The following is a 24,324-nucleotide window of genomic DNA, read 5'->3' as shown; positions in this document are numbered from 1 at the left end:
AATCTGATAATATGGAATTACAGTAGTCCAGTCTAGAGGTAACAGATGCTGTAGTCAGCATTCTTTTGAGACAGGAAGCTGAAAAAATGGCAGATAACACATTTCTTTTATTCCACTTATTATTCTGTCACAGCTCTGTGATAAGAGTCTCTGTTCATGCAGCTCAGAGATTCAGAGACTTTCTCCAGCCTATGCTGTGAATGAATGATGTTTTCAGTTTGGGCAAGAACACAATGGCTGCTGGCAAAAATGTAGGCAGACACAGAATTTAAAAAAATCAAATTAATTAGTCAAAATAGAAAATTCAATTTTAGTGAAACTGACCCATTTTGTTGTACACAGTATATACACTGATCAGCCACAACATTAAAAACCAGTCATCAGTTTTATTGTCATGGCTGAATGGTGTACAAACATTGTTGAGCAACATCATGGTGGAATCAGAGTGTTTGTGTCCAGTATTCCTTCTCTTTGCTTTACTTTGGCACACGGACTGGAGGAGCCATGGATCAAACCACCGATCTTCAAACTGGTGGGCAACCGCTCTACCTCATGAGCCACAGCCACCCTGAATGCTCCTCTCTCTTCACCAGCTGCTCTCTGACTGTGTGTGTCTGCTGTTTGGTTCTGAACAGGTCAAGGACAGAGAAACTGAACCAAACCCCTGAAACTGAAGCTCACTATGAAGCTGAGAGGGGCTGCATGTTCATCACTTCCACAGACTTATATCTGTCTGTCTAATGTGCCTCATTGTGACATATTTAATGGTTAGTGAGGGGAGTCTAGTTCCTGGGCCACAGTCAAATTTTAAACAGTGCACTTGAATTGGCTGAAACAAAAACTTTGCTCAGGTCGTGTTCATTCAGACACAAAACAAACAGTGCTGACTTTAGATCAAGTGAGGGACATTTCACAGTTTAAACATTTTAAAACCCTGAATGCTTTATTTAAAATATGCATACATAACACTTCTCCTACAGAACAACACAGAACAGTACAATCACTTTTTGTAATAACACATTTAAAATGTAAAATGTTTGGGGCAGAAACTGCCTGCAAGCAAATTAAGTTCCTAATTTGGCTTCTTACGGTGAGAAGAGAAAATAAGAGAAGCCTAAAATACTCAGAAGAAACAAACTAGTCAGTCGCAGAAGCAGAAGCTAGAACACATCTGTGATTGACTCAAGTGTGTGTGTGACATCTATTGTTGTGTGCCACTGTGCATGTGTTCTGTGATGGCGGAATTAAAGCTGGTGGTGGCTGTGATGGTGCCTGAGCAGAAAAACAGGATTCCTACAGTCTGTACAGGCTGTATAGATACCATCCAGGACCACAGAGCTTTTGGAAGAATAATTCTCACTTGAATAAACTTGTCAACACAATCTGTAGAAGCAGTTTGGAAAAATGTCACCACAATATGACAGATTTAGGCTGAATCTCAAAACAAATGTTTTATGTTCACGGGTGTAAATGTTAACTTGCTGCTTTACATTTCAATAGTCCAGTCAAGAAAATGTGGTATGAAGAGCTGCTGAAGCAGCAGAAACTTTTTTTTAAAAAAATCTGACAGTATAAAACAGGTGTGGGAACCCTGAAACACACACTTCCTCCTGTCTGCTATTTGTACACGCCTCATAATACATGCCATAACATACAAATATACAGCACATATTACATAAAACATCATATCAGGCAAGATTGTTCTTTTGACTCTGAAAGGAAACACTTTGTAGAAGTTCATAATAACTTTATGTTACACTTGAGTGCAAATGTGTTACACACTGACTGCTAAAGATACACTCCATAATTTTGTTACTGTGTCCTCACAGCTCACTGGTCACACGTTGAAAGGACAAGGCTGAAAATGTACTTTTAATTTTTTTAAATCATGAACACACCTCATGTACTGACCAAAAAACACTGATTGTCTACTACTAACAAGTACTGTGTGTGTGCATGTGTCTGAGATATCTGATTCATCTGGGCCACAGAGCTCCATTGTTTCCAAAAATGATTAAAAACACATCACTGTTCCTTCACCAGTCTGAGCACACACTAGTTTATTTGACTCAGTCTCACACACACTGCCCTGTTGCCACAAATACATAACCCCAACTGTGGATTAATCCACTGCTGAAAATAGTCCCTCTGTTTGAGTAAAAAAACTACACAGAGCAGTTGTTTGAGGAAATGACAGAGACTTTTAAAAATTAAAAATTCATGTCAGTAGGAACAGATGGGCTTAAAGCCAGTTGTGAATTGTGAGAAACTGACCAACACATTGTCTGTTCTGGTATAACATCAGCTTTATCTTTTCAAACAGCTGACAGTTGAGCTGGGGGTCTGGGGGCTCCACTGAGTACAGTAAGAAATCAGGGTGTCTCTTTAAATGTTTCAGCCCACCTTCTAGTAAATATAAAAAAAACCACAGTGATAAATGAGACTTAGAACATGTAACAACTAACCCAAATGAAAATAAATTCATATAAAGACTGCTGTTTGTATGCAGAGAGAGGCAGCAACAGAACAGAGAGCAAACAGTGAAGCCAGAGCAAAGATGTAACAGAAAAAAAACAGGAAATCCACATTGACAGCATGAAGGAGACTACACTCACATAATCCATATGCAGAGGTAAGGGTTGACAGATAATCATCTGAACTCTTTAGGTTTCCATTCATCAGCTGCTGTATACTCTCAGAAGGCAGCCAACCACTCAACATATTTTAATAGATATAGAAGGGTGTACTGCAAGTGTAAAACACACATTAGCCATCAACCATGTCCTGTGCAATCCTATGCAACATGCTCACCAAATACTGTCTTTCTCTGGATACATACAGGAAAGCTGAAGGGAAAAAACAAAAAATGTGTTTTGCATAAAAAAGACAAGATAATGTAGAATTATGCATTTAAAAGGTCCTTTTCTTCAAGTGTGTGTTACGGCCAACAAATGTTCCTGCAGGTAAAATCTCTTAAAAGGTTCAGAAGGTGAAAGAGGGAAAGACCTAAAGCTTCTTCTTCATGTGAGCAGCTCAGACACAGGACTGAAGAACACTAAGCACACACACCCTCCACCAGGCGCTGCTATGTCACAGCCTAGCACTAGTCAATGAACTACTCGTGAATAAATAATGTAGCTAATAATAAATAAGAGGAGGTGGGTGGTCCTGGATGGTGTTGAGGGAACGGGTCCAAACAGGAGGAGTTGGGACAGGTCCTGGAGCCAAGCTTCACCCGGCCGGCTCTGCTATCAGTAATGTGACTAAGCCTGACATCTCTGTGTTGTGACATCCTGACATGGAGCACTGCCAGCCCTGCCTCCAGGAAGCAGCTGTCCAATCACCAAAGCTTTCCCCGTTTCATCCATTCAAGTGTCTACAGAGTCTTAACGCTCGTCGGGTTCAGAGCACCAGTTAATCATCAGCTGTCCATGCTGCAACATTCTGACAGGATAGGAAAGAGACAGAGGTCACTCATCCTTACAGCTCACCTGCTGCTCTGCTTCCACGTGCTCCCTACACGTCCAGCAGCGGATGTGCATCAACTTCCTGCAGCTGAATGGTTGAACATGACTGCAGCAGTGTTGCTTACCGGTCCAGCTAGAGTCTGTTCCACTGATTTTTCCATTAAGCTCAAAGGCTGCACAGTTTCTCAGAGCCACTTAGATAAGTTTTTCATCTCTCTCACCTCTGAGCCACACATCAAGTACATTACAAGAACCTTTTTTCACCCACCTAATTTAGCCATGTGGAAGAAAAAAACGTATCCACCTCAGATGTAGATTTAAACCATGCAGAGTTAATCTCACTTCATCTCAAGTTTATCACACATATGAATATATATTTTTATTCAGTCAACATTGAGAATCTGAAATGCCCTTGTTTTTGGGCCTGCTGCTGTTAGAAACTCTGACTTCTCACACTACCTTTATGTAAACTGTGCAGCCTAATGGAGGCAGTGGCTCAAAGATAATGCAACAAAAAAAACAGTCAGAGAAATGTGCATCCTTCAGCACCTGGATTTCATAAACTAATCACCCGCTTAACCTCTCAATTTTTTCACAACAACTATGCACACTAGTTCACATGTTCATACCATCAAGCACCTCTCCATCCTGAACATCCAGGAAGGGGGCAGGTCCCCAGATTCGGACAGTTCCGTCGTCGGAGGCGCTTGCCAGCAGGCCGGGCAGTACGGGGTTCCAGCTTACACAGTTGACTGTGCGGGTGTGACCAGTCAGCTCTGCGATGGGCAGCTCACTGCGCCGGTGCCAGATATAAACTTTGTGGTCTGACAGGACACAGGAGACTTCATCAACTGCTGCCAGTTTACTGGAATACATTTACAGGCCTAGTCCACCAGTTTTACAATTGAAAACTTGGGGCTACTAAACACTGACACAGTAGGGTGTCCAAACCTCTGCACATGCCACAATTACTTTAATTTTTTTTCTTTTTTCTTCTACTGAACATCCTGCTGTCTTACCTTCACTGCCACTGGCGATGAAGTCTTCATTGTGCCCTCCGAGGCAGGAGTGGATGGTGTAGAAGCCCTGGGTGACCCCTTGGTACTTCCTCACCAGCACTCGGTCCTGCAAGTCCCATAGGTGCACTCCCTACAAACACACAGTATTTACTGAAACACACATTTCAAAATCAACACTGAACTGAACTGGATTTGTAGCAACCAGACCAGGTTCAAATGAAGGACAAAACACTGTGAGAAATGTGAGGAAGCAACAAGCTGCTTACCTGGGTAGCAACATTGAGCAGAGCTAACCTTCCATTTTTGGAAACAGTGAAAGACATGATGGGATGGTCCTCCTGCACACTGCAATGATACGACACACAACATGATCAACAGGCAGAGCCAACACTACTTCCACACAGTAGACAACAGAGTTCCGTCACTAAACCTTCATGCTGCTGTGTAAGCTGCAGGTTAAACATAAACAAACATTTATCCCTCTTCACACACACTGTGTAACGCAAATCACCAAATTAAACAGACATGTCTGTACATCAAGAGAAAGTTACGAGTCTCCCTGTTCATTCCCTGGTTGAGCTGTCATGTGGTTGTATTACAACACTGCTGCTTCTTTCACTCATTAAGTTTAAAGTCATTGTAAAAAGACTGTATCTGTCTATGTGTGGATTGGACTGGTCTGTTGGCTACTTGTTGTATTGTCTGGGTGAAATCTCAGGGTGGTGTGGTTGGTAAATTTGGCTGTGCCATCTCTATGATTCAGTCACACGTTGATACGATTTCATTAACACTGCACACATTTTTCACATGGTCTATAGACCATACTGAGGACTATGTACCACCACTGAGTCTCTTTACAGCACCACAGACAGATCTGTAATGTTACAAACGTGAAGACTGATTATGAATTAATTTCCATGTTGAGGAAACTTGCTGCTTTTGACAAACTATATAGTATGTCACATTAAGAAAAAAGCATAAATGCCCATTCATGAACACCAGAGATAAAGAGATAAACTAGTCGTTCCTAACATGGGGGTCAGGAGCTGGATTTCAACCAGTCACAGGGTGTGTGTCTTCTTCTTACTAACGTCAGTGCAGAACTTTACTACTTACCTGTAAAAGTTAACTATTATGAATTATTGTAGAGTCTGGAGAAGGAAGATCTATTTTAGGGGCATTTTTTAACATTACTGCCAAGTCAACAGTAGAGAAACGACACAAAGTCACTGAAGACAGAGATGTGGACCAACCCCCAATAAAGGTCTGGATTCCAACCCAAGACTTTGTGGTTCATACCTAGTGTCGTAATCTGCAGACTAGGAAAGATTCTCCTGAACTGGGTGGAAAGTTTAAATCACATGACTGATCAAAAAAGATCAAAAAGTTTGTACAGTACATATTATACTAAGACATTTATTACATCCTCAGTTGTTGATGATGTAGTGACAAGGATTGTAGGACTGTTGCTTTAAAATTGGATTAACTAGCATAATGTACGTGTCACCAGTAAGTATGTGTATATGTCTGACTGTCTGACATTAAAGTATACGTGCATTTTTGTCATGTACAGGCTGTAAAAATAAATGTTATGTCTAATTCAATATCCGTGATGAAGCCACATCTCTCTCTGGCTTTAGAAGCTGGATCTGGCACAAGAATCAGACTCAGCTGAGGTCTGGTTACATATTGAGTAGGTATCTACAAAAGGAGCAGGAGAAGTTGATGTTGAGGATACTCAACATGTTTCTGTCCGTCAGGTCTTCAAAGTTGTATCCTCGGATACGTTGGTGGGTGTCGGATGCGAGGACGGTCCTGCCGTCACTCAGACACCACAGGCACTGCACCCGCACTCCTTCCCACGAGTCCAGCAGGTTTCCATCTAAGTCCTGGGAGTCAGGAGGAGACAAAATGCATTCAGGAAAACTATCAACACCAGACGGCTGCAGTGAAACCCAAGACACTTCCATATTTGATTTGGGGTCAATGTTTTCTTTTTTGAACTGAAAACTAAAGACAAGATCAGACTCAACACTCTGTAGTCTGAGTGCAGCAGGGACAGTTCAGCAGGGACAATAGGCTTCAAAAGTAGGGCTGGGCAATATGGGAAAAAATCGTATCACAATGTGATTTTTCATATCAGTCAATATCGATATATATCACGATATAAATCAAATCACTATTTCTGTCAAACTTTAAGGTTCCTTTTTACTCCCAAGTGAGATGTGAAGGTACCATACAGTCAATTTTAGGGCTGCCCCCTAAATGTGAACTATTTGATGCATCAGTCGGGGAGGTCTTGATTCAACTCAGATGAGTCGTTCCACTTTTTTTTTAGCTGCCTCTCAGTTCACACAGAGAGCACTGCAGGAGCAACAGAGCGACAGGCTGTAAGCTTTACAACCAAATCTGGTCTTAAAATGACAAAACCACAAAACTAACTTTGGAGTTAGTTGATAAAAAGGGAGGACAGAGGGATAGTGTAAGGGAGGCAGTGTGAGTCGCTCCTATCTTCTCTGCTCCAGTGTCAGGTTAGTTCTACCTGCCTGCTGAGAGCTTCATGCCCATTGAGAGAGTGGACACAGCTAAAGCTGAAACTACTGGTATTATGACAAATGAAAAGTGGCTGAGATAACTGGGCTATGACCAAGACACCAACTTTACGTCTGCAGTGGCTTCGCTATATACATTTTATAGCAGCAGCCCACCACAGGAAAATTGTTGCCACTGCTGCAATATTCTAAATTTGCAAAATACCTGGTTGAGCTGAGAAGGAGAGAGAAAGAAGAGACAAAGAGAGAAAATGGCAGAATGAAATTTAAGTATTCTGTATTTTCTACTAGGACAAATCCCATAGAGTTTTTTTTAGCTGTGTCTGCCTCTACTGGCTCTCTGTGTGCCTGTCAATCCTCTGTCATTCGGTGCTGTGTCCGTTGGAGTGAGTTCTTCAGTAATGGTGTTGCTCCAGTTTTTGTTAACATTTTCTGTTGTCATTTTCTCTTTTATCTCTTATGTCTATCGAGGAAGACTTATATCGCAATATATATCCTTATAGTTTTATCGCCCAGCCCTAGGTCCAAGTATAATACACCTGCACATTCACTAACAGTGTAGCAGATAGTGATGAACACTGCTACTCCCTCCCTCTTCACTGAGCTGACCTGGGAACACTAAATTAACAATTTTCAAAAGGCAACGTTTCTCTAAAACAAAAACTTGAGCCATTAGAATAATTTGAATTCCACTTCCAGGAGAAAAGGCCTCATTTTGACGTGAACCTGCATTCTCTGATCTAGAAAACCAGAAACAATTAAACAATTTAACACAGCATTTTATAAATACTACATAACTATGAGAGGACATCTACTGATGGTTATATCTATGATTATCTATGTCTATTGTGCACAGATGCATGCAGTAAGCATGCACAAACATGGACGCGTAAAACAGAGGCGAGCAGAAGCAGGTCCACAATTTACATTAAGCGCAATAAAAGCTCCATGAAGTGTTAGAAATCTCTCTAAAACCAAAGATGGACAGACATTGAGCCCAAACACCAAAATATCAGTGTTTTTTTTAAATGCATGTAATTAGTTGACAGTGGTGAGCATGGTAGCAGTTCTGCTGCCCAGCAGGAACTTAGTCCTGTGTTCAGCTCTAATATTCACTGTATATAATTGTGTCAGTATAGTATAACAGTGCATGTTATTACAGTACAGTGCCTGTGGGCACTGACAGCACAGTGTGTGTACCGTCGGAGATACTCACACACTGGTAGAACTGGCCTCTCTGGCCGCCAGTGACGAAGCGTTTGCCATCTGGATTCCAGGCCACGCTGGTCAGGCTATCCTCATGAGACTGACTCATCTTGGTTCGTAACTCCCCCGTCTACACAGCAGAACAGAGAGCAGGGAGATACATGCCTGAGAAGATCAGACAACATACACTACAACACACTGATTTTAAGGGTTTTGTCATGTGATCACATGGGTTTGGAAAAGCCTAAGTGGAGTGAGAAAACAGTGTGTCTTCATTCACAGGGTCCAGGTGCCTTTCATACGAAGGTATAGGTTTGAAGATTAATGTGAAAGGAGCCATGTGTAGTTACAAACCAACAGATCACTATGACTAGCTCTGTAGTCCCCCTCAGATCTACAGAGCACTGAACCTCTGTTAGTCCATTGTTTTAGTTTTTCTCACAAGCCTGGTTTCTAGCAGTTGCTTTCAGTAAAAAAAACAAAAAAAACTCTGTTTTCTGTCTTTCTTTACTAACTCAGGACCACAGTTGTATAGTATGGAGTATAAAAAAACATACTGTACAGTCAAAACAGAACTGGGGTAAATGACTTAAATTAAGGATGTCATTCTAATAAACCCACTGTATTCCATCTATTCACTTAGTGTGCAGTGTTATTTCTTACTGATAGAAATGATGAACAGAAATACAAAAATAAGTTGAAATAAACCAAGATTCTAATTTAAACAATTGGTTCACATTTTTCTGTCTATTAATACAATACTCAGACCTGTATATGCACACTGAGGGAGCTGTTGGTAGTGACCATCACTACACTGTAACAGATGGGACTTGAGTAGTCTGAACTACACAAATAAAATTTCTCTTACTAAAAGCAGACAGTACGAAGACAAGGGTGACCACAAACCTTTAATGTATGTAGACGCTTAGACAAAATGTGAACTTATCCTTTAAATGGATCACTTTGGAATACAGTTTGTGCAAAGTATGTTGCAGATAGACAGGCAGTGACAGCTGGTTGTCATGGAGATGTAGGCTGGTTGTTGCAAAATCCACCTTTTCTAATTATGAGCTAAACAAAAATTTGAGTTAAAGCTGCACTGTTAAATACAGCTAATCAATTAATCACTGTTGTATTTTTCTACAATACACATGACAATATTTGGGAGTGCTCAAGTATTTATATTTCATTCAGAGAATTAAGTGCTCCACCAATTAATTGAGTGTGCTAACTATGATAAAATGTTGCATTGCCTTGCAGGGAGCCCACCTGGTCTTAAGGCTTTAGCTCCTATATAACAAAAAAGATAAATCACACAGAGTGATCCTAGCTGCCTCAGTTATGACAGGCTGCTGGCCTGCTGCTGATTTATGTTGTGTGATGTTTGTGAATGTGGATCACGGTTCAGTCAGACAGGAAGGAGGCTAGTGACTGGCTGGCATCCACTCTGCACATGTGTGAGAGATGTTGTACCTGTACATTCCACAGCCACAGCTCAGAGCAGTCATCAGGACCACAGGCTATCAGATAGGCATCATCAGGGCTCCACGCCAGGTACGAAACACCATAAGCATGACCCTCTAGAGTCTTAATCAACTTCAGCTGCTGGGTTTCCTGTCGACCAACAAATAAACCAGTCATTAACCCTCTCACACGCTGACTGATATTTTCTGCTGAACTGATGATAGGTAAATGACTGATTACCACGTTGACATGCCACACGATGACTGTGGTGTCTTTGGACCCAGTTGCCAGTTTTGTGCCATCATTGGAGAACTTGCAGAACCAGACTTCATTGCAGTGTTCAGTCAGAATCTGTTGAGTGTAGCAAGGGAACTGTTTCCTAAAGATTAGAAACACACACATTGAACACCATGATGCATACTATAATCAGTTTTTGTCATTTGTGAGTTTGTCACTGTCTTCAGTTTAAAATTATGTAGAAGTGTATGTATGTATGTGTGTAAATGTATGCTGTGGATGTATGTGTCTGTTAATCATTTTTATTTTCTACCTTTTGTAATTTTTTTTGTCTTGTTTTCATGACATAATGTAAATTAAATATTTATAATAGAAAATATATCAGCTTTTATGGTTTATGACGTTGATGATATGGCTATAACATAGTTTGATGATTACATACAGTATTTAGTCAGTGTGAATGCTGACTGAGCATTAACACTATTGTTCTTCTCCGTCCGTAAACTTTTGGCCACTTATATATATATATATATATATATATATATATATATATATATATTTTATATATTTTTTTTTTTCCTGGTAATTTTTTGCCATTCAAATGAATGGAGACAACTTCAGCCTCTTTGAACTTCAACTAGGTCAGCATACTTTCAGCAAGAAACTTCATTTAACCTTTAAAAAAAGTTACAATTATTTCAGGTATTATTCTTTAATCTGGGTTTTTTGATGTGTGTTCAAAAACACGTTCAAATCCTTGAAAACTTCATCATCTGGGAAATTAAACTAGTACATACTTTCAGCTAGAAATGTCATTATTCTGTTATTAAGATTTTTGAATGTCTGCAGTTTATATTTCATGCTCATTTCTGACAGTTATTGGGCTGGCTAGAGTGGGTGATGTCACACATGCTAGCCTGAAATTTTTGTGCTTCAACTCTTCTCCTGCCAACATCTTTCACTCCTCACACACATTTATACCTCAAATTGTAGATGTTTTTGTGCTCTGTCACACAGTGTGACTCCCTAAGCCATAAGATTTACAATTTTTCAGTAAGCGGCCTCTGAGCACTGAGAGGAGCCCTCAACCACACCACAGATAGGCCATATTAAACATGGCCTGTACTCTCTCAAGAATGTCTGAGGAGTTTTTAAATTGTGACACTGTAGTCATTTTTCACCTTACAGAAATGACACACGTCTACCTTCAGCAAAGTCTCCCAGCGCTGGTAATCACCTGATCGATAGCAGTTACAGTTTTTGGATGAATAGGGAGACTTTGAGAGGTACGCAGAGGCAAATCTCTGTATTGTTTGACTCTCAGGGCCAGCTTACTGTAGCTGGCGCCTTTGATCTCGGTGCTGTTTACAAACATAGTCAGACACACACACACACACACACACACACACACACACACACACACACATCTACATAGAACCTATACATTAAAATCATTTTGACTGGTAAATTACCTTTAAACTGTTTGTAACACCCCCCCCCCCCCAAAAAAAATAAAAATAAAAAATAAAAAAATACCTGTCATACAGACACACATACAATACCTATTTTTTATATTTTACCTGTAAGGAAGTTCAGACATTCTGCAGATAGAGTTCATTTGATATTAATACAAAGAATTTCTTCTCTCACAGTGTCTCAAGACATCTGCCTTTAGCTACACAATGCTTGTACTCTCTGCTTTTCCAGCTAATGCACTCAAGCTTACAGCTCCAGTTTTACATTTTGACTTCCAACTTTTGATTCTGCATTTAGTTTTTCCTTTCTGCTTCCACCACTGTTTGGGTTGTAACTACTCCTGCACATATTCTGCTACAGAAACCATTCAACTATCAAAAGGTTTAAACTATTAACGATTTTACATTTATGCTCATTCAACTTTCTTCAGCTGTTTATGCTGTTTAAAATGTTCAACTTTGTCTGCAGTTTTTCTATTCAAATGAATGCTTCAGCTGTTGTTTTAGCTTTCAGCTTCCAAATTTTTCCTATGCATTTAACTGTTTTTCTGTCATTTTAAGCATTGCTTCAGCAATTACTTTTGCCTTTCATCTTGTAAGCTTTTCTTGTAGTAGATAGATAGATAGTGACAAATTAAATACAGTTCTATAGCACACACTACATGTAGTCCAACTGTCCCACTGTGAAAAAAATCAAACATTAAAATGTGATTTTTTTTAAAGCACAGAAAAGTCCCATCAGCCTGGTTGGTGCCCTGTTGCAGTACAGTGTGTGTGTGTGTGTGTTGTTACCGGCTACAGGCATGGTCCAGGAGCAGGGACACAGAGTCCAGTCCACTGTCCAGCTTGGTGTTGTGGTAGAGGCAGCGCTCCCTCTGCAGCTCCACCGCCTGCTTCAGCAGAGTCTGCAGGCGGCGAGGGGGTAGCATCACTGAGGGAGGCAGGTAGGCTGCATGTGCACACGCACACACAAAGATTCTAATTAGTTCAGAGCATAAAGTAACCATCTACTGTACAGCTCTATTAGAATATACTGATGTTCAGGGTATAATAACATATTACTGCCACTCTACAATGTAATATTCAGTCTACATATGGTTCCATATATTCTATTTTCAATTCTATTGATTTTGATGTTATTTTGTATCTGTAGTCACTGTATATAATTTAGCCTTTAACTGGTTGTTTTATATGTAATTCTTATTATTTATTTATTACAATTTATTTATTTGCTTGCTGTATGTTGATTGATTGATTGATTGATTTAGCTGTGTTCAACAACAGAGCCAAATGTGACCCACATGGAGCTGCTCTGCTCAGTTACTGAAGTTCTGCCTCCCAAGGCTGCATGCAGGTGAATGTGTGTGGGTGTGTGGCTGTTTCTTTTATACTATGTAGAGGATTTTGGTTTGTTTTCCTCTCCATTCTGAACCCGCCTTGAATCAACCAATCAACTTGCTGGAGGCACAGTTCAGTACAACTGCCAACCATCTGTGAAACTTTGTACATGTACAACAAAATGAGGTGAGGTGTTTCCAGTCTGAGTTACATGATGTGAATATCAGCCAAGACAAGGTGATAAAGTTGAACAACTGGTCTTTGAGGAATGTTTGAATTTTCCCTTTTGTTTCATGCAATCTACTCAAACAGAAATGAGTGAAATTTTGTAGATGTAATATTACCTTAAGAATTCCACCATATTTTCATGATACATGTTATCAGTGCAAACGTTATGTTCCAAGATCATTGTGGCCAAGATTAAACTACGGCTAAATACTAAATGTTCTTATCTGTACAGGGCGAGATGTAACTCTTGTGAAAATCCCTGTTTTGGAAAATGAGCGGAAATCTGTTTTCAGTGTTTGTAAGAGAGATTCTTATCATCATATGGTGTACATTTAATCCAACTGAATACAAGTCAGTGTAGAGTATATGGCAATGACAGCATTAGGGAGGTGTTGACTATGTAGGAAGGAGTAAGTTGGGGCTGTGAGTCAGACTGCACTCACTCTGGAGCCTGTCCAGCAGCTTTGTTCGGGATGCCATGCCTTTGCCTTCCCACTCTGCTTTCGCTCGCAGGTCCTCTGTATGACTGCACATCAGGTACCTTCAAAACACATGAGGACATCTTCTGTCAGACACACTCACACCTGCTGCTACGCTGAGCTCTGTATCGAGTCTAAAGATTTCTTCACAAATACGTCAACAGCAAAAAATAAAATCATGTTAGATTGTCAGTAGTAGACCAACACCAGTGTCATTTTGTTTTCCTACTGATTGTTGCCATTACAAAACAATGAGAAGTATAACACCATTAGTGTATCTGCTAATTAATATCATATATTTGGCCAGTTTTGAATTTGATTGTTTTCAGGTGGAGGAAACACTGTCATGTCATGGATATCCAACACATGCTACATTTGCTGTGGACGTTCATGGTCCGCAGATGTTGAGACAAAAGTGTTAACAAAAATGTTAACTTTGTGCACCACATACTGAAACTCAATGAGGATAGTTGTTTTTTGTGTTGTGGGGTAAGATGAACACTGCTGCCCCTAGTGTTACCCTGTGCTGCAGCAAAAGTTGAGTCTGGATCAGTCTTTTTCAGACTACTGTATTTACTGTAATGCACCCCCACTGCAACAACACAGTGGTCCCACTGAGATGAATGAGAAGCCCACAGTTTATGATACAAAGTTTTCAGTCTGAACACGGCCTTACTGAGAATTCAAAAGCAGGATGTCAGCATCATGTAAACACCTCTGTCCTCAGCAGCAGCTCTCAGGAGGACAAACTGTCTTCACCGGGCTGAGGAGCATCAGAACTGGACAGAAATAGTTTTCCAGTGGGCTCCATGAGGAGTACACAGGAAGAAAACTGCAACATTTTCATTTTCGATTTTATCCCACACCCCAGTGGGCAGTGAACTAGAAGGCTCATAGCAAAACTGGAGTGAAAAAAGACTGAATGTAGGTCCTATATTGGTCCTATTGTATTTCAGTGTTACAGTGTTCTGTGATTATCTAGATGTTTCAGAGGGTTCGTCTGACATGAACTAGAAACCCTCATTTAGGTCATTATCAAGTTTTGTCACGAAGGCTACTGACAGCTTCAGTATTCTGTACTTCTGTTTGCTACTGCCCTGTCAGTCAAAGCACACACTGTGATCACTGTTCAAATCAGTGACAGTGAAGTCAACGGAGATGCTGCCAAAACCAATTCTATTACACCTCTGTGGAACCTGAGTTGCTCCACTGCAACGTGGGACGAGCAAAACTCAGACACGAAAACAATGAGCAAAATTCAACACTGTAAGTGCAGTGAAATTCTCTGTGAAAATGATGGCTTCCACTGAAATTCCACAGTATGACTCAGCTTCCCTGTCTGTGAACTGACCCGCTCAGGATGTGGATCCGCTCCGTGTTGTACTTAAGAGGAGTGAGCTCTGCTCTGAGGACCTGCAGGGCGTCCAGGACTTTCCCGTCCTCTAGATATTCCAGGTACTTCTGCTGCAGCAGCAGGAACTTCATTCGCTGAACAGGAAGACAAAAAGAGGACAAGGCCGAAAACAACAGAGTAGGACAGGGGTCATCATGATGTCTGCAAGATTTACTCATTAGACACCAGGACAGACAATTCTGACACTTCACAGTCAACATGTGACTGAATCTTTTTATTCATTTGAAACGTTCACTAGTTGTGTTGTGTACATCTGGTGCGTGTTTATGAAAGGGTCCAACATAAAATGTGTCTAATGTGTAATAAACTGCTGGAGTGAAATAAAATAACCTGCAGTAAACTTTGAAGAAAAAAGCTCACAGGTCTGCAGCTATATCAGAGAAACTATGTGTATTTCTTCATATGTATCTTTAAATTCATTTGAATATATGCTACTGTATGACCAAGGCTAGATTACAACCTGTCTCTAACACAGATTTAGAGGGGTTTGAGGATTGCTGGACTTGCCACTTACCACTATAGCACTGGGAGAATGCATCAGTGCCTTCAGCTCATTCAGATCACTCTCAGCCTGAATAAAGAGAGGGGACAGTGTGAGAGGTTGGTTTTGCTGGGTTAGGATGACTGGCACAGAGTTCAAGCACAGAGCAAACTAAATCAATATTATTTTCTCTTCTTGATCTGAACACAGTGTACAGATTACTGTTATCCAAGAGTTGTGACAGTATGGATATGCATTGCAGATCACTTCCACCTTGTCCCACTCTCCTTCCATGACATGATTGCGGAACTTGGTGGCAGAGGGGTGCTCCAGTCTGCAGCCAGACTCCTGCATTAGGAGGTCCACCGTCTGACTGTAAACAATGCAGAACAGAGATATCAATTAACATCATGATCACTGGCCTTTCAGATCATTTTTTTTAAATACAGTGACTGGAACTAGAGCATGTTTACTGTTACATCACTGTCATGTGAACAAGTGATAAATAACATATGACAGTGTGTCTGACACTATGCACTGAGTGGGCAGAGACACAGACTTGATTCTCAGCTCACTGTTGTGTAACTGCTGACAGAGATGAGGAGAAAAGGTGGACTGAGCAAAAATGGAGGATGCCTTTCACTGCTGAAATGATTAGCCAATTAAATAATTATTAACTTGACAGGAAATCCCCCCCACCCGACCCGCTGCGGACCACCGTCCCAAACAGACCTGTGAAAACTTATTTGTATATATTCGCTAAAAGCACCTGCGAGGCCTACAGAATCCACCTGATGTACGAACTGGTTTGTTTCCCTCCCTTCTCTGAGGGGACAGCAAGTCCAAAGGTCACCATGACTGTCCTGACAGACACATCCTCTGACAGTTCAGCTGGCTGAGGACTCGCTCGTCCCACCGGCCGACTTACTTGAGACCCAGGTCGTGTAGGTGTTGTCCTATGAGCCTGATGACATCCTCCTCAGACTGAGACAGGCGCTTCTTCTTCTTCACGTCCGCCGTGCTGCTGCTGTTGTTGGCCGCGGGCTGGGCTGACACTCCGTTGTTGTTGCTGACAGTGTTTCCATTGTTGGTGACAGACACTAGTCCGTTGGAGTGAGCTGCCCCGGTGGAGGACGACTCACCGTTTTGTGCACCGTTTCGGCAGGACAGTTCTGAATCTCGGTCCTGTCCTGCCCCGTTAGCCTGCATGTTCCGCGGTTTATACAACTGACGCGATGTCTATACAAACCACCGACGGGCGCACTGCGGGAATAACAAAACCACCGGTACTGCAGGCCCACTAACCCAGATGCAGCCCCGAACTGCCTTGTTCCCCCTGCGGCCGAGTCTCCGTGTTTGTTTCGCGGTGACGATGACCCGGTTTTCGGCCTGGAGGACGAACGAACGGAGGCCAGAATTATTTCGACAGCCGCATTTTATGAAAGTTGGCGATCTCCAGCGCTGTCAGGTATGGTTGAAGCCGCGGTTAAGTTGTTGGTTAGAGCTTGTTATTGTTGCTCTCAGACAGCTGCAGCCTTGTTATGGACATACGCGATGACGTTGGCGGAAATTCCTTCACGCCGGTCTGTGCGGGCTGCGTCACCGTTGGGGGGCGACAAGACTCCAACTGCAAGTTTCTAATTTCTCATGTATCAGTTGATGAAAATCACGCGGCCACTGGGCTCCATCTCTGTATTTACTATTATATCAGTGAAGGTAACTCTTAATTGATACAGGCCCAGTTTTTTAGACGGTAAGCTTCTTCATGCTGCAGTCATAGTTATACAGCAGAGAGAGAAAGAGAGAGAGAGACACAGAGCAGGGAGAAAAGATTCTATGAGGGACAGCAGAAATGATTCACTCATAATTTATACTTAAAATGTAGTGCTTTTTTAGCAATGAGGTAGACAATTTACGACTTAAACTTCGACAACAAACAAGATTAATAATTAGAAATACTTTTAAGAAAAGGAACGGGGAATTTCCATCAACTACAAGCCAAAAAAAAAAAAAAAGATGATCAAGATACAACTGTAACAACCAGCTAGCTAAGAAGCTAAGAAGCTAGCATCAACTGCCAGCAACTGCCACGGAACACTAACAGACAAACAGATCAGCAGAGGAGGAGGACAGCTCCAAGTAAGCTAAATTAGCATACTGAAGCTAACTCAAATTAACTACTGGTTAACTACTGGAGAAAAAAAAAAAACTACACCAGGGAGGAACTTTTTGTCTTTCTTTTTCTAGACTGAGTTATCATTCAGTAGATTATAAAAATCTGACAGTTGGCCACAATGATACAAGGATGCGAGATACTGTATCCAAGTCATATCACATCTGCTAAGGCCAAAAACACTTTTAAAGTACAAGTCCTATTGGAATCACTAGAAACAGTTATTGCAGACTTTACAATAACAGAAAAGGGCAAAGTGAAGACAAATCTACAGTTCTTCACACATAAACTAAACACATGGCATACAACTTTCACAGGAATCTTCACACACATTAAGAAAAATGGGATCAGCAAAGGAAGACAAATCTCTGTATATGAAGATGGAGACACAACTTGTCCAAAGTTAACCATCAATATATACCATAATGATACAGTTATGATCCAAGGATCTGAAAATTGCTTGGATAATTTTCAACTCAATTTCCAGAACATGAAAGAGAAGGCTGAAAAGAAAGAACAGGAAAGCACAATACACTCAGAGGACAGAAAGACAGGGAACATTGACACATCCAACAACCTCTCAGTTTCCTAGATACTCCAACACACTAAAGACCCTCAAAGAAGTCTTAAAGAAGACTTTCAGTGTTAGAAAGGGAATTCATGGAGTTCAGAGAGAAAACTCTCACCAGCCTGCATCAGAAAAACTCAAATGACCAAATGAAAAACGAGAACCATACTCTGATCCTCCAGCAACAGGATCAAATCAGAGAACTGCATCAGAGAACTGAATGTCTGTTCCCAGAGAAAAAAATCTGTGAAACTCTGGAGCCCCACTGTAGAGAAAGCCATGGAACACCTCTCCAGTGGAAAGTTTTCAGGTGTCGAACACATCATTATCCACACCAGATCAAATGACCTCACCAGGAGAAATGGTGACATACCCACTGCACTATGGCAACTGGCAAAAAGAGCCACTGAGGATTTTCCAACCGCAAACATAACAATATCTACATTACTTTCTCGATTGGACATTCCCCAGATCATCATAAACACCATTAACTCAGAGATCTCCAGGAGCTGTACTCAACTTCCCAATGTGAGCATGGCACATCACAGTAAAATAAATTACCAGCACCTGTATGATCACATCCACCTCAATGAAAGAGGAGTAAAAATTTTGCCAGAAGCATCAAAGAGACAGTCCTAAACAGAGAAGCTCAACACCAGCAATGCTACCACCACTATACACAGGAACATGAGAGATACCCCCACCAGCCCCAGGAGCACCAAAGGTACCCTCACCAGCCCCAGGAGCACCAGAGACAACCCCGTCCTCCCCAGGAACAGCATAGGTACCCCCACCAGCCACAGGAGCACCAAAGGTACCCCCATCAGCCCCAGGAACACCAGAGATACCCTCATCTTCCCCAGGAACACGAGAGGTACCCCCACCAGCCACAGGAGCACCAGAGATACCCTCATCCTCCCCAGGAACACGAGAGGTACCCCCACCAGCCCCAGGAGCACCAGAGATACCCTCACCCTCCCCAGGAACACGTGAGGTACCCCCACCAGCCCCAGGAGCACCAGAGATACTCTCATCCTCCCCAGGAACACGAAAGGTACCCCCACCAGCCCCAGGAGCACCAGCGATACCCTCATCCTCCCCAGGAACAGGAGAGGTACCCCCACCAGCTCCAGGAGCACCAGCGATACCCTCATCCTCCCCAGGAACACGAGAGGTACCCTCATCCACCCCAGAAGCACCAAAGGAACTCTCATCCACCCCAGGAGCACCAGAGATACCCCCCCCCCCCAGGAGTACCAGAAGTACCCTCATCCGCTCCAGGAATACAAGAGGTACCTCAGGAGGTAGAGCAGTCGCCCACCAATCAGAGGGTCGGTGGTTCGACTCCCGGCTCCTCCAGTCCGCGTGCCGAAGTATCCTTGGGCAAGATACTGAACCCCAAATTGCCTCCGATGTGTCATCGGTGTGTGAATGTGTGTGCATGTGTTAGAAAGCACTTATATATAGAACAAGTGCTGTATGAATGTGTGTGTGAATGGGGTGAATGTGATCTGTAGTGTGAATCGCTTTGAGTGGTCGAAAAGACTAGAAAAGCGCTATATAAGTACAGTCCATTTACCATTTACCCTCCCAAAGAGCACGGGAGATACCCTCATCTGCCCCAGGAGCAACATAGAGATCAACAGGCTCTTCCAGAGCACCACTATCAACAGCAATACTGGACCCTTCACCAACAGCAGCTCCTTAGATCACAGTTATCTCCTCACCAGTGGCAGAAACAGCAACAGTATCATCACCAGGAAGAACAACCACAGCTTTATACTTTCTAAAAAGAACTCCCCATACAGAGAGACACTTATGCTGCAGTTGCTTCCAGAACAAAGGTTCCTCCTGAGCAAAACAGTTAAGAGACATTATCTATTAATTTGTCATAAGGTTAATAAGTTAAACTGACCACTCAATACAGTTACAACGTTACTCTAGAACAGTTCAAATTATCATTCAAATATGTTGGTTGTATTTTGAATACTTTATAAGCACTACATGTTTAAATGAGAGAATAGCATCCTTTTCTGTTAGTAGCTGGAATATTCAGGGACTGAACTCTTCAGTTTTTGGATTGAAGACTAAAAGTCCTGAAATTATAGATAGAATAGAGAACATTGATCTAATTATCCTACATGAAACATGGAGACATGATAACACTTCTTCAAACTGCCCAAGTAACTATAATGAACTTAGTCTACCCTCCTTGAAATATCCTCACATTAAAAACGGAAGGCAATCTGGGGAATAATTATTTGGTATAAACAGGAACATCACAGTTATATATCACCAATCAAAAAAGGGAAAACTCATATTTGGCTAAAAATCAGTAGAGGTCTTCTTGAAAACACAAAGGATGTTTATTTATGTGCTATTTATTTACCACCTTCAAGCTCCCCATATTTTTCAGAAGAATATCTTCACAATCTCCAGAGAGAAATACTTCACTTCCAGTCTTTTGGCTCTGTATTGTTATGTGGGGATTTCAATGCCCGAACTGGGAAGGAGAAAGATTTTATTGATACAAGTGGTAATAATCATTTAGATGTATCCTTTCTATACCAACCCCCTATTACAAAACTAAGACATAGTTATGACAATATAGTGAATAAAAGTGGAAAAGAAATTTTACAAATGTGCAAAGCCTTGGGATTATACATTGTTAATGGTAGGACGCGTGGCGACTCCCTGGGCAGGTTTACCTACTGCTCTGCGTTGGGAAATAGCGTCATTGACTATGCAATCACAGATCTCTACCCAGAAAACATTAAAGCATTCACAATATTACCACAAAGTCCCATATCAGACCATAATCAGTTTATACTTTACTTGAAAAAAAACACAGAGACCCAAACCCAGACACATAGTCCTGAAGACAACCTGATACCCCTCCCAAAACACTACAAATGGACAGAGACAAGTCTCATTAACTACACCAATGCATTTAACGACACTAACATCCAAAACACGCTAGATACCTTCCTAAGTAACCAGTATCCAATAAACAAAGATAGCATAAATCTGGCCACAAAAGATTTGAATAATATATTTATGAAATTAGCAAAAGAGTCCAAAATGAAGAAACTAAACCACAAATCAAACAAAAAACAAGCAAAAGAGCAATGGTTTGACAGCGAATGTTCCTTTTTCAGGAAGCATCTCAGAAACCTGTCAAATAAAAAACACAATGACCCTAAAAACCAAGAATTGCGCCACAAATACCACACAGCACTCAAACAATACAAGAAAATGATCAACCAAAAAAAGGCCAAATACACAGACGATGAATTGATCAAACTTGAAAGGGCAATAGATCAAAACTCTTTTTGGAAACTGTGGAGAAAATTAAATTCTACCACATATAAAGATAACATTGCAATACAAAATGGCAATGTTTGGAAAAACTATTTCTCAAATTTATATCAAAATCCAGAACAATACGGTTTAAATACACATCAGATATCCATAATTGACAAATTAAAATCATTAGAAGGCAAAATAAAAGACAATCAGAATGGCCTGGACAGTGCAATTACAATGGAAGAGCTACAAGAAAAATTAGCTGAACTAAAAAATGGGAAGGCTTGTGGTATTGATGGTATCAGAACAGAAATGCTAAAACATAGTAGTAATAAACTTAAAAAGGCTATGCTAAAATTATTTAACTTGGTACTAAAGAGTGGTATATATCCTACAGTTTGGAACAAGGGAATGATTACTTCCATTTTTAAAAATGGAGACAGTCTGAATCCCAGTAATTATAGGGGGGTTTGTGTAAATTCTAACTTGGGGAAACTGTTTTGTCGTATATTGAATTCAAGAATACAGTCCTACTTGAATGACAGCAACACACTAAGTAAATCCCAAATTGGCTTTATACCCAAACATAGAACAACAGACCACATATTTACTCTTCATACCCTAATCAAAAAACACGTTCACCAAAAAAATAAAGGATTTGTTGATTTCAGGAAAGCTTTTGATTCGATCTGGCATAACGGTCTTTTCTATCAGTTACTCCAAAATGGGATTGGAGGCAAAGTATATGACTTGATTAAATGTAAATACTTAGAAAATGAATGTGCTGTAAAAATCGGACAAAAAAGAACAGAATTTTTCAAACAATGTCGCAGGGTTCATCAAGGTTGCAACATATCCCCAACTCTCTTCAACATATACATCGACCAATTATCAAAACTACTTGAAAACTCCACAGCCCCAGGACTGGACTTAGAAGGAACAAAAGTTAAGTGTTTACTTTACGCAGACGACCTTTTACTGCTATCACAAACAGAACAAGGAATGCAAGATTATTTGAACATACTACATGATTACTGTGAAAACTGGGAAATCAGAGTAAATCTAGATAAAACTAAAATTATGATATTTCAAAAAAAGGCAAGATTACAGTCTAAAAAACATCAATTTCTTTTGGGAGAGACAACATTGAGTCACACAACAGAATATACTTACCTCGGCCTGCTGATCACTTAACATTTTGTTAAGGGTGTAAGTGCCCTGGCAGATAAAGCTCGTAGAGCTTATTACAGTATAAGGAAATCCCTATTCAAACTAAACCTCCCAATAATCATCTGGCTGAAAATTTTCTGAAGTGTTATTGAGCCAATTCTTTTATATGGAAGTGAAGTTTGGGGCTCACTGATCAAACAGGAGCAATGGGACTCAAACCCAGTTGAAAAGGTTCATCTTGAGTTCTGTAAAAACATACTGAGAGTCCACAGAAACTGTCCTAACCACGGCTGCAGAGCAGAGCTGGGCCAGTTCCCTCTCTTAATTCAAATTAAAAAAGAACAATCAAATTTTGGAACCATCTGATAGAATCAGACACAGATTTGTATCATCACAGAACAACAAAGCTGTATGAACCAAGATCAAATTACCTGGAATGGAACAAATGAGAAAATGACATTTCTATATAAAGGTGACACTCTGAGAATAACTCCAAATTCACAAGTAAAACAAATAGATAAAGATAATAAACTGAGATACTCCAAACAGTGGAAAACAGAAATCCAATCAATTCATAAATTAGAATGCTATAATTTACTACACAGAGAATTCCAGTTAGCCCAATATCTAAACCAAATAAAACATCCTATAAAATGACAAACAATAACTAAATATAGACTTAGTGACCATAAACTTGCAATTGAAACTGGACGCCAAAAAAGACAATGGCTTGAAAGATCAAACAGAATTTGTACACACTGTAAAACAGGTGAAATTGAAACAGAAATTCATTTTCTCACAAGTTGCCCAAAATATAAAGAAATTAGAGAAAATGAATTCACCAAATTTAGACAAAAAATCCCAAACTTTACTTCCATCCCAAAAGATCAACAGATTCGAATCCTTCTAGGAGAAGAAAGCTCTGTAATAGAAGTGGCAGGGGAGTATGTCACAGCATGTCACAAAAAGAGACTTAGTTTAATGTAGGGATTCTGTATGTGTGTATGTATATACATACACATGTATATGTATATATTTTATTTTGTTTTCTTGTTTTTTTTTTTTTTTTTTTTTTTGTTATTTCTCATTCTTTATTATTATCTTACCGTATATAGTTATCACTGTATTTACTGATGTTCTAATGTATATGTGTCATTTTATGCTTTGGCAACATGTTTTATGTAAAACGTCATGCCAATAAAGCCGAATTGAATTGAATTGAATTGAATTGAGGGAGAGAGAGAGAGAGAGAGAGAGAGAGAGAGAAATGAAAAATATTGTTCTTTTTGTTACAATCCAATGTTCTGCTGGGAAACCTTGGCTCCTTTATTCATCTGGATTTTACTCTGACACGTAACACCCACCTAAACATTGTCGCAGACCAAGCACCAAGCAAAATTGTTAATTGTTATTACTATAATGTGGTATCTTTATATTTCTATTATTGTAGTGTTACATATCTGTGTGTAACGTAATGTACAGTCTATGATGAAGCACTGTCAAAGTATATATTTACTGTATAGACCTAAATTTTTAATTCCAATTCAGATCAGTTTAAAGATAGTTTAGTCAATTTAGTTGTATTTACATTTTATGTTATTTTTCTACTATCTCTTCGTGAGTGTCCTTGTGTTGTTTAGTATGATACTACGTTACATAATACTATTGATTTATGTGATATGTTCAGTAAACTACTTTCTTGCTGTCTCTTGAAGGGTCCCCCATTTTATCTAAAATCACCAAGCTA

The 24,324-nt window shown here is 40.4% G+C and overlaps 2 protein-coding genes across 2 annotated transcripts; one reads left to right on the top strand and one right to left on the bottom strand.

Annotated features, from left to right (window-relative positions):
* Positions 1 to 916: 916 nt before the first annotated feature.
* wdr26a (WD repeat domain 26a) lies at positions 917 to 16,949 on the bottom strand. The gene is made up of 14 exons (XM_018680715.2): positions 16,289 to 16,949; positions 15,634 to 15,733; positions 15,394 to 15,450; positions 14,817 to 14,953; positions 13,430 to 13,527; positions 12,213 to 12,369; positions 9,949 to 10,087; positions 9,718 to 9,858; positions 8,255 to 8,374; positions 6,230 to 6,375; positions 4,753 to 4,831; positions 4,487 to 4,616; positions 4,097 to 4,291; positions 917 to 3,444 (listed from the first exon to the last, which is right to left on the bottom strand). Exons 1-14 carry the CDS (start codon positions 16,567 to 16,569, stop codon positions 3,422 to 3,424), a joined length of 1,803 nt encoding a protein of 600 aa, XP_018536231.1. The 5' UTR covers positions 16,570 to 16,949; the 3' UTR covers positions 917 to 3,421.
* LOC127143376 (MAGE-like protein 2) lies at positions 16,915 to 24,222 on the top strand. The gene is made up of 3 exons (XM_051076418.1): positions 16,915 to 16,989; positions 18,886 to 19,393; positions 24,218 to 24,222. Exons 1-3 carry the CDS (start codon positions 16,915 to 16,917, stop codon positions 24,220 to 24,222), a joined length of 588 nt encoding a protein of 195 aa, XP_050932375.1.
* The last annotated feature ends 102 nt before the right edge of the window (positions 24,223 to 24,324 follow it).

Source organism: Lates calcarifer, linkage group LG15, assembly GCF_001640805.2.
Source record: "Lates calcarifer isolate ASB-BC8 linkage group LG15, TLL_Latcal_v3, whole genome shotgun sequence".
Lineage (NCBI taxonomy): Eukaryota > Metazoa > Chordata > Actinopteri > Centropomidae > Lates > Lates calcarifer.
This window is presented reverse-complemented; position numbering and strand designations above follow the sequence as displayed.